Raw genomic sequence first — 11,160 nt, forward strand, 5'->3', positions numbered from 1 at the left:
TAAATTAGAAATTCAAATACAGAGATATAAAATATTGAAATTATATTGCTATTGAGAATTAATATTGATTTGACATGTTGCGTGAGGTGGAAGATAAAATGATTGAAAAAAAAATCTTATCAACTTGTCACAAATGTGGAAAAGATAAAGTTGTAATTAATGCATTCATTAATGCATGATGAAGTTGTTAGAAAATATGTGTATTTTTGTTGAAGAAAATTAATTTTCTCTCCCACCAAAAATAGTATGGACCAAAGAATGAATGAAAAATGTGATTTATAAAATAATGAAAAATTAGAAAAAGATATAAACATTTGAAGTTTCATACAATCTTTTAAATTCTTTGATTTGATTGGTCAATGTTAATGTCATATTGGCACTGACATGAATGCATATTTTGTTACACATTCCACAATCCAGTCCATACACTCTTCTCTTTCTCTTCCTATTTTTAAAGTCTTGTTAGGGTTTGAACTATAAGGGCCTATTTGGTAGCGGGAATTAGACTAGAATAGGCATTTGTGAATTCTTAAAATCTCAAATCTTTTGTTTGGGTGTGCTAGATCAGAATTGAGAATGGGAATATGTATTCCATTTTCGACCTAAAAATAAACATTTGTTATTCTACCTAAATAAGTAGAATTATAATAGCTATTCATATTCCAATTATACTATCCATTGGCCAAGATCGAGAAGATGAGATCAAGGAGAAATTACACGAGAATGTTCGAAGGTTATTTTACATATTATCCATGGCTTGCCACAGGACCATTGCCCAATGGAGAACTTTAACAAGGGCTGAAAAATGTTTGCAATCTCAGATGGTGGTGCCAATAGATATCGATGATAGATTGGGTTGCTGTGTCTGATTATAATATCCTTGTGATGTGCTCTGTCTCAGTCAAATCTGGTAGTCAATGTATACCGTAGATGGCTCAGGTTGGGGTCTGACAGTGTTGCAGATCACCAAGTCGACTTGAAGTGGGTGGGTGATGATCCCAAATGTGTTGGGCAAATAATGTGAGCACCAGATCTGTAGTGATCTCATGAGGGGACGATGACTGGGCACTCCAATTTGAATGTCGCACTCAATGTTGATTGAGCTGTGCAACTCAATATTGATGTGTTGGGGTTTGGGCTTCGATCTCGTAGCAAGTAGTTCAGCAATGACGATGCGCCAAATCAGATCGTGACTTGCAGAAGTTCTTGGTCGAGCGTTTGTCACAGGGTCATTGCCCAATGAAGATCTTTGATCGGCAAAAGGAACCAGAAAAAATGGAATGCAGATCGAAGTGATTTCACAGTCGGAAGAAAAACAAAATAGATCGCTAGTGGTCTTCTTGTTGATGAAATTGGCGTCATCTATAGGGCTCAAAATCTCGCCCTCATCTACTACACCTATGTTTCGTTGGTCATCTCCTATTCAAATTCGAATTTCAATTTTGTGTACCAAATAAAGAATAGGAATACACATTCTTATTTTCTATTTCAGAATAACAAATCCAGAATATATATTCCCATTCCTACAACCAAATGGACCCTAAATATAATGGTGTCTTCTTCATCATCTCACTAGCGAAATCAGGAATCAAATCCTTTTGTGAAATTGAACATGTTGGAGAAAAGGAAGGTTTCTAAATCCTTGAGATTATTTGATATCAAATCACAAAGGCTATAAATCATAGAGGCCCTAATGTCAAACAAACTTTGACAATTGAGCTTTACAACTCTCTTGGGAAACTAGGAATAGAGGTGTTTCTTGATTTAGAAGAGAAGGAACGTAGAGATTCATTTCCTTCTACCATTGAAACAACCATCTTCTCTGTAAAGGTATACATGGTTATCTTTTCCAAAAGATATGTAGAGTCCCCTTGTTGCCTAGTAGAGCTAGTTCTCGAGATAAGAAGTAAGGTTAAAATTATTCTTTTTTTTTCATAAAGTTGAGCCATGTGGACTCTGCTACATAGGAAAGGGGGCATACGTTGTTACATACATGAAATATGAAGAAATGGGGAGGTCGCTAGTGAAGATCAACGAGTCGAAGAAAGCCCTTCAAATTGTTTCATTTATAGATGGAGTAGAACTTCAAAGGTAATCCTTGTGTGGTTCATTAGTTTCACATTACATCGTTATGTTTTCCCTTAAAACCTAGTAACCATTTTCTCATTGAATTTTGGTTTCATTTTATAAAGCTCTAGAGACTATAGAACCATATTTGTAATAGTAGAAAAGGAAGTACTAGGGATATGATCTTTACACATCATAAAATATCACATAGTGATAGACAATCTCGTAGAAGATTTTGAAAGGCTCTATCATGATGACCTTGTACAAGAATTTTAAAATCAATGCATCATATAAGAAAGAGAAGATAACCCTAACTTTGCTAGTATTTTTGGCATGGGTGGATTGTGGAGAAAAACATCTTGCTAAAGAGTTGTTTAACAAAAAACATTCAAATTATTCTAGAGAAAGTATTTTGTTTGATGCCTACAAGGTCTTTATGACAAGTTTACTACCGAGTTTGCAAAGTTAGCTTCTCATAGATATCTTCGACAAAGACCCCAAAGACCCAAGTTTCATTTTAAGAAACATAAAGGAAGGAACAAGCTATCTCAGTGATCTCTATAGAGAAGCTACTCTTTAAACTTCCTAATAATTATAGATGACATCGATCCCATGGAGTAGTTAGATGCTCTGTTAATCGTGGATATCTTAAATAAATCAAGTAATAATCTGATTATATTCAAAAACTATGACGTTAGACTCAAGTAATAATCTGATTATATTCAAAAATTATGACGTTAGACTCTGTGGAGTGGTGATTGATTGGTTAGAATAATATCCTAGTAACACAAGGATTGGACACCCTTAAACAATGATTCATTGCTGAAATTCATCATGTTTCTACTTAAAACATCATGCTAGATTCATTTAATGTATCAATCCAAAAACGTAAATTTGAGATAGTGACTGCAAAGTTTATGCTTTAGTTCTTCTCAATAGTCATCACTACTAAGGTAAAAGAAGTTTCTACAGGAAATGTATACTAGAAACTGAACTTACAGACTCATTCTCATCTTGAAGGAAAAATATAACAGCAAATAAATAATGCTTTGGAAGTAAACCTATGATGTAGGATACAAGCAATGGTTTTTCTACCAGTGGCTGCAAGAACAATAGTACTTAACAACTCAAAGGAAACTTAATTGTATTCTACTTAAGCATGAATAAGGAATTCACCTTCCGTGTGGGCCTCCACAGAAGTATGAATGAATTATAACTCAGAGATTGAAGTGAAGAGCTGTCATATATTCATTCAATAAAACATGGACACAATCAATTCTCAGATTTGTAAGTTTGATAACATCAACGCCTCCTGTTACTCTTTGCAAATTTGTGCATTCGCATACAGACAGATTGACGAGTTTTGTTGGCAGAGCAATGTTCTGCAGTTTCTTACAAGCTTTAATTTCAATATTCTCTACATAGTTCAATCTGGAAAGACTTGGCAACTCCTCAAGCTCAGGACAACGAGTAATAATCTGTTCTCTAAGTTGAATAGGATCGTCACTTCTTGCTACTTTCTGTAAATCTTTGCAACTTGTTGATAATTGATACTGATGAGGGAAGATCTGCATGGAAAGATTTGGAACATCATTTGTAGGATTACTTTCAGTTCTAATATTTTTGAAAAGATGCATGAATGATATCTTTGGATAGTGTTTGGATTGTGTTCTTCCACAAGTAAAGCTGCATTTAAAGCAACACTTTTTAAAGATTTTTCTTTCTGATTTTTTGAGGATTACAAGGTATTGCCTGCTGCTGTATTTTTCTGTAGTATGTTGTCAAGATTTTTTAGAGTGCATTGGTTTATGACAGTAAATTAATGTGGTTTTGACGATGATATATGTTATTAGTAACAAATTGTCTGTCTTTGAAATTGGATTTCAATTAATTCAAGGAAAACAGGTCGTATTAGTTTCAGAATCTTGACAACTTAAATTTATGCGTCAATCTCGATAGTTTTGAATTAGGGATAGTGACATGTGGTGGAGATCTTGGCAACTCAGTCGGGAGAGACTTGGGATCAGCAGTTATACTGAAGTTATATTTATTATGCATGTAATTGAATATTAAATAATATATTCTAATTTTGAAGTTGAAATTAAAAAATTAATTAAAGAGTAAATTATTATTAAATGTTATAAATATTAAATTTAAATTTTAGTGTGTAAATAGTTGTAGTTGAAGTTAAAATATTAGTTAAAGAATAAGTTTTCTTTTTCCAAATATTAATAAAAAAAATTATTTAAGAATTAAATTTTAAATAATATATTAAAATTTCAAAATAGTTTAAATATTAAAATAAGTTTTTTTTTGATAAATATCAATATGTCTTTTTGAAATTTTGGTTTTATTGACTGTCACAACCTTCAACTTGATTTCCCTATCTATTACTTACAATAGTCAAAATGTGTTACCTTTCACAATGCATCACTTCACCTTTTCCTTGTACTAATTCAATAATCCAATTGATACCAATATAATTGTAACATCTCTTATCCTTCATCATGTAGTATCGCATTGTCTAATGTGATCACTTCAACAGAACCTTTCATCAATCTAATATCCTCTAACTCTTCTTGAGTGTTTTTCCCATACTTGCCACTTGGAATACTCAAACACTTCTTACCACTCAATCAATAAGGTTGTGGTCATGATTATGAAATAGAATAATCATGTAAATGCTATAAATGAGATCGCATCTCTCAATTTTACTTCTTCCTTGACCGATTGTGAGTTGGTTAAATGTTATCAACCTTTTTGCTATAGTCACCAAGGATAGTTTTTTTAACAAATTTATGGATGGTCCAGACCTACAAGGTAGGCCAACAAAGGCACAAAGTCTGCAAGATACCAACTAGTGAAGGCCACCACTAAAATGATTTAGGAACTCGATATGGGCCCATTCATGCCTGAAACCTCTTCAGCTTAGAGCCAAGGACCAAGGGGCATCCACACCCCCAAAATTGTTCAAGGCACAATTTTGACCTCATCCCTAATGATGTCAGAGCCTTGCACTCAACAAGACTTGATCCTTGGTGGGTTCTTTGTGAGCCATTCAACTTCATCAGTAGACTAAGGGCCCATTAACTCCAGCGATAAATCTAAGAAATCCCCCTTTATAAAAAAGTATAAAACTTTGGCAAATCCAACATTATTTCAAGGGGGGAACTTAATTTGTATTAGCGATTTTATTTTCCAAAGTAGGAAAAAATTTAATTTAATTAGTAATTTTATTGCAATCATATTGAAATTTTATAAAATATTGGCAAATCTTTCATTATTGAAGAAAATCAAAGCTATGATATGATGGTGTGCGTGCGGACTGGGTCGCAAACTAGGGCACCCGTGCCCTAGCTCTGTGTTGTTGCTTCATCTGTTTGTTGTGTTAGAGGGCGTTTGGGGGATTGAAGGGCATTGTTTTGGGGCAGTTCTTCCTGCTAAGCCGAGGTCTGGGTTGTGCTATAGGGGAAGAAACTTATTGCTACACGTGGGGATAGTTCTCTTCATCCTTGATGTTCTTTGCTATGCGTGGGCAATGGTCAGGGCCGTTTGGGATTTGTTTTCCCACGACTGATCTATTTGCTATTGTGAAGGACGGAGGTGTGTTAGGGTAGCGCTAAAGTTGGGTGGAGTTGATTTAAGGGTGGAGGGTTTACCCTTCCCATTCTTGGCTTACACAAATGACAGATGATAGGGGGGAAATAATGATGTTGAGCCCTTGAATGGATTTTAGAGTGGCTTTAGGCTCTAGGTTTTTAAATCAAGGGATGAAAACCTTTGATAACAATCTATTCACTCCGAACACTACGAATGCTGATTTGGGATCATCTATTGGTTCGAGGATCACGAAGACCAATGGTTGTCTTGAGAGGTGCAAGGAGAGGCCAAAATTGGTGGTCCCAGTGGAAATGATAGCAGATGGCGTTGAATATTACTCACATCATTCCCTTTATTGTAAGTTCTTAGGGATGAGGGTGTCATTGCAATTCTTGGAGGTTTGGGCTCAGAGGACCTGGGAGCCAGAAGGGGAGATGGAAATAATGTTGCTAGCGAATAGTTAATTCATGGTTACTTTCAACTGTATTGTCGATCGTAATAGGGTGTTTGAGGGAGGTCCCTATTTCCACAATAAGGTCGGGTTGCTTATCAAGCCGTGGCATGCCGACTTCAACCTTGCAGAGGAGCTACCTAATTGTGTCCTAGTATGGGTTCGCCTATCGAGGTTGCCGATTGAATGTTGTCGAGAGGATGTGCTACATCTTTTGGCCTCCATGCTTGGAAAAACTATAGGGACTTCTTCACGGACCTTGGGTAAAAAGGTAATGTCCTTTGCTCACATTTGTGTTGAAATTGATCTTAGTAGACCCTTACCAGATGCAATAGAGATGTGTGCAGGTTCTTATTCTTGGGTGCAGCAATTGGATTATGAAACTCTTATGTTTCGTTGCTGCCTTTGTCGAGAATATGGTCACTTGCAGTGAAGATGCCCAAGGAATCATCATCAGGAATCCCATTCGTCACAGCCTGAGATCAAGCCTCCTGAGGTTGATAAAGGGAAGCGCATTGCTTTTGTGGAGGCAGGGGCTTCTGATGGTTTTTTTCTAGTCAGGGCTCGAAATAGTAATAGGGGTCTGAAGAGGTCATTTAAAGAAAGGCAGGATGATACCACTAATAGGTTTGAGGTGTTGGATGAGCTTAGCCAATAGGAAGTGAACTGGAGTTTGATCAATTTGGATCAAGGGCTTGTGGACTTAGCTCAAGATGATCCTATTATTGAGTATACTATGGATCCTCGAGGGGAGGAGTGTTGACAATTGGATGTTGATCAGCAAAAGGGGACTTCTGAGATGCAAGAACCCCTGGCTATTGTTTCCACTTTAGGTATGGACTCTCCAGCTCTTGGACAACACATTGGTTCATGTTCAGCGGCAAAGAATAAGCCTCCCCCCAAGCTTGGTATTTTGCAGAAAGATATTAAGAAGGGTGGGACAAAAAAATTTGGTAAACTTGGTAAAAAAAAGGATATGGAAAAGATTAAATTGGCTGGCAAAAATTTGGTGGAGTCGGGGGCAGTTAAGCCCCTGGATGCTATTTTTTCAAGCCCCTTGAAATGATTGTTTTGTCATGGAATGTGAGGGGCTTGAATAGTGGCCCCAGACAAAAAGTTGTTCTTGAGTTAGTTAGAAGACAAGGTCCTAATGTTCTATTCCTGCAGGAAACCAAGTTATCTATGGAAAGTATGCAAGGTCTGAAATCTAGGGTGTGGAGAAGTGGGGAGTGCCAATGTATTGGTGCCCATGGTGCTTTCGGAGGTTTGGCTTGCTTATGGAATCCTAGAAAAATCCAGCCCCTTTGGTGGATTTCCTCCAAATCCTCTTTATCCATGGTTGCTACTGGCCTAGAGTGAGGTGAGGTCATTTTATTCTCCAATATCTATGTGCCTATCAATATCCAGGGTAAACATGCTTTGTGGTCCCACATCAGGCTGGTTCGTAGTATGCTGCCCTTTCACCCTTGGATTTTGGCTGGAGATTTCAATGCTATCTGTGAGTTGGCAGAGAAGCGGGGTGGTATTGGTAAATTGGAGCCTTCTGCACTGCTACTTCAAGACAATATCAAATCCCTGAATCTTGTGGATATTAAACCAAATAATGAGCAGTTTACCTGGAACATTCGGTGGAGTGGAAAGTTTTGTATTGCAGAAAGGTTAGATCGGTTCTTGGTTTCTTGTTATTGGATTGGTGGGATGTGGTCATCTTGTTCTAAGATTTTGGACTGGAGGGGTTCTGACCATTGGCCTTTCAAACTTACTTTAGAATCATCTCGGGTGCTACGGAAGTCTTCCTTTAGGTTCCAACTTATGTGGCTTCAGGACTGATCTTTGCATGATTTGGTCTCTGATTGGTGGAAGAAAGGTAGACCAGCCTATAGCACTTCAATGTATATTTTTGCCAAGCTGCTTCAGAATGTTAAATTTGAACTCAAGCGATGGAATCGTTTGCACTTTGGGAATTTATTTCATGAAAAGGCAGGAGCTCAGGCAGATTTAGATTGTATCACTAGTAGGATAAGAGAGGAAGGGGTAACAGATGAATTGCTTCAAGACGAGGCTCGGGCTATGAAATTGCTCAAAGAATGGGAACTGCATGAGGAATTGTACTGGAAATAGAAGGCACGAATTGAGTGGCTCCAGGAAGGGGACAAAAATACAGCCTTTTTCTTCAACTCTGTGAAAGCCAAGAGCCATGGTAACTCTATCATGGGATTGGTGAATGATAGGGGAGAGCTTCTTTCTTCCTCTCCTAAAATGTTTAGGGAGGCAATCCAGTACTTTGAATCCCTCTTTAGAGAGGATTCACAAGGAGGGTCTCCTTGAGGAAGCACAAGTTCTTTCATGAATCCCTGCTCTTGTGATCGAGGATATGAATCAGTAGCTCATGAGGGATATCTCGCTTGAGGAGCTTGAAGGGGTTGTTTTTAACATGAAGAGAGGGAAGGCACCTAGTCCAGATGGATTCCCTATAGAGTTCTTCCAAGAGTTCTAGGATATCATCTAATTTGATCTCTTGGCCATGGTTCACGAGTCTCAACATAATAAGCAAATGTTAAAGGCTCTAAATGCTACGTTCCTTGCTCTTATTCCCAAGCAAGATGGCGTTGATAGGGTGAGTCATTTTCGACCCATCTCATTATGCAATGTTATCTACAAAATCATTTCCAAACTTATTGCAAATAGGTTAAAGAAGGGGCTGGCTGATTTAATCTCTGAGGAGCAAAGTGGTTTTGTGGCTGGCAGACAAATTCTGGATGGGATTGTTATTGCATCTGAGGTCATCCATTCTATGGCCAGATCAAAAGAAAAAGAAATTTTTATCAAATTAGATATGGCGAAGGCATATGATAGAGTAAGGTGGTTCTTCCTACGGTGGGTTCTTAGTGCTTTTGGCTTTGCGGAAGATTGGATTGATTGGGTTTGGAGTTGTGTTACTTCAGTCTCTTTCTCGATGCTTATTAATGGGAGCCATTCTAAACTTTTTGGGGCTTCACAAGGGCTTTGTTAGGGAGACCCTCTCTCCCCTTATTTGTTTATTCTTTTGGTAGAGGGCCTAGGGAGATGGATTAAGCTAAATGTGGAGTTTGGTTTTATTCAACGCTGGAGGTGGGGAGGAGCGTTACCCACGCAAACTCACTTGCAATTTGTGGATGACACTCCTTTGATGGGGTTGGCTACAATGAGGGAGGCATCTAATCTCCGTAGGGTCTTGGATGTGTACTTGGCTGCTTCAGGTCAGCAGATTAATGAGGGAAAATCTTCCATCATCTTCTTCAATACTCCGGGTTCTATTCAACAGAGGATTGTCCACACTTTGAGGTTTCAGATTGGGAGTCTTCCTTTGAAGTATCTGGGTATCCCCATCTCTGAGTAGGCTTCCCAGGGAGTCTTGACAGGTTATTTTGGACAAATTTAGGGTGAAATTTAATCATTGGACTCACCGATGGTTATCCTTTGTTGGTCGTGTCCAGTTGATTAAGTTAGTTGTGCAAGCTCTGCCCATTTACAAATGTATGCTTCAGGTTGCTCCTAAGGGCTTTCTTAAGGACCTTGATTCTATAATGCACCAATTTCTTTGGGTGAGCTACTTGGAGTTCTCCAAATGGAGTTTGGTTAGATGGGAAGTGGTATGCAGTCCGAAACACCACGGGGGATTAGGCTTGAGGTAGTCAGCTTTGATTGGAGAGGCATTGGCTACCAAACTTTACTGGAGGTGGTGCAATAAGCAGGATAAGAGTTGGGCGATGGTTCTTTCTCAGAAGTATCTTTTGGGGATTCCTCATATTAATATTTCCAAGTACTCACTTGGAGGGAAGGGCTCTATGATATGGGATACTCTAAAGAAAGGGGCCAAGCTTATTAAGGATGGGTTGTTCTGGATTTGCAACAATGGGGCAGAGGCCCAATTCTAGTCCGACTCTTGGGATGGCTATCCCCTAATCATTTCTCAGTTCCCCAACCTAAGGTATCTTTTTCAGTGGTTTCGAGATGCCGAGTGCTCTCGCGTAAGTGATTTTAAGTCTTTTTTCCCCTACAAGTAGTTGGAAATGGCTAAATGGAAGTCTCCAGATGAGTGGCCAGTTGCTGATTTACAAGAGGAATGTGCTATGCTGCGTACTATCCTCTCTAGTAGAAGATGGTGTGCTCTCTGGGAGGCTGATGTTCTTGCCTGGTCTCCCAATTCTAAGGGGATCTATACAGTTGCCGCTAGATATAGCAGTTTGGTGTCTCATAGGATGGTTCTTCCTGAAGTGTAGTGGTGGAAGAAGGTCTGGAACAAGCTTTCTTGGCTAAAATGCAATTGTTTTATGTGGATGCTGGCCTAGAATAAGTGTTTGACTTGGGATAATATTCAGAAGAGAGGCTTTCACGACCCTTCTATTTGTGTCATGTGTGGGGCTAATGAGGAGGATTCTTCTCATTTGTTTTTTTGTTGCTCCTTTGCTCTGCAACTTTGGCATTTCTGGTGGGGAGTTTGGGCAGTTCCGTGTGTCCATGCTTCCTCTTTGATTGAGTTTTGGCAAAGGATGGGTTGTCCCCCTTCTATGGCTCCTTTTCTATAGGAGGTGTGGTTTGTGGGGCCTATCTTCTTATTTTGGCAGATTTGGCTTGAGCACAATCGTAGGATTTTTCGGGGAGAGCAAAGGCTTGTACAACAAATTTGGCAGAGGTTATTAGGCATGATTCAAGAGACAGTGGAGGCTAAGTGCGAAGTGGACTTTCCTTTGGGGAAATAAGATATGGAGTTGGTGGAGAGATTGGGGACATTGGGTTCTTCTTTGGTCTTGACCAAAGCTAAGAGGAGGCATCGTGAGAAGCAAAAAATTGATAGGGTTGGTAGATGGCAGCTGCCCCCCATGGGTATCTTGAAGATCAATACTGATGGTTCTTCAAGGGGTAATCCGAGTCTAGCTGGTATTGGTGGGATTGGTAGAGATGTTATGGGTTCAGTGATTTTTATCTTTTCCATCTATGATGGGATTCAGACCATTAACATGGTGGAGGGCTTGGCTATTCTTGTTGCTCTTGAGAAAGCT

General features: G+C 38.8%; 1 protein-coding gene across 1 annotated transcript; it reads left to right on the forward strand.

Moving 5' to 3' along the window:
• The first annotated feature begins 7,367 nt into the window (after window positions 1–7,367).
• Window positions 7,368–8,239, forward strand: LOC149545616 (uncharacterized). The gene is made up of 3 exons (XM_089793812.1): window positions 7,368–7,382; window positions 7,526–7,897; window positions 7,982–8,239. Exons 1-3 carry the CDS (start codon window positions 7,368–7,370, stop codon window positions 8,237–8,239), a joined length of 645 nt encoding a protein of 214 aa, XP_089649938.1.
• Window positions 8,240–11,160: the final 2,921 nt, after the last annotated feature.

Source organism: Cupressus sempervirens, chromosome 7, assembly GCF_028749045.1.
Source record: "Cupressus sempervirens isolate cs-2001-9-10 chromosome 7, ASM2874904v1, whole genome shotgun sequence".
Taxonomy (NCBI): domain Eukaryota; kingdom Viridiplantae; phylum Streptophyta; class Pinopsida; order Cupressales; family Cupressaceae; genus Cupressus; species Cupressus sempervirens.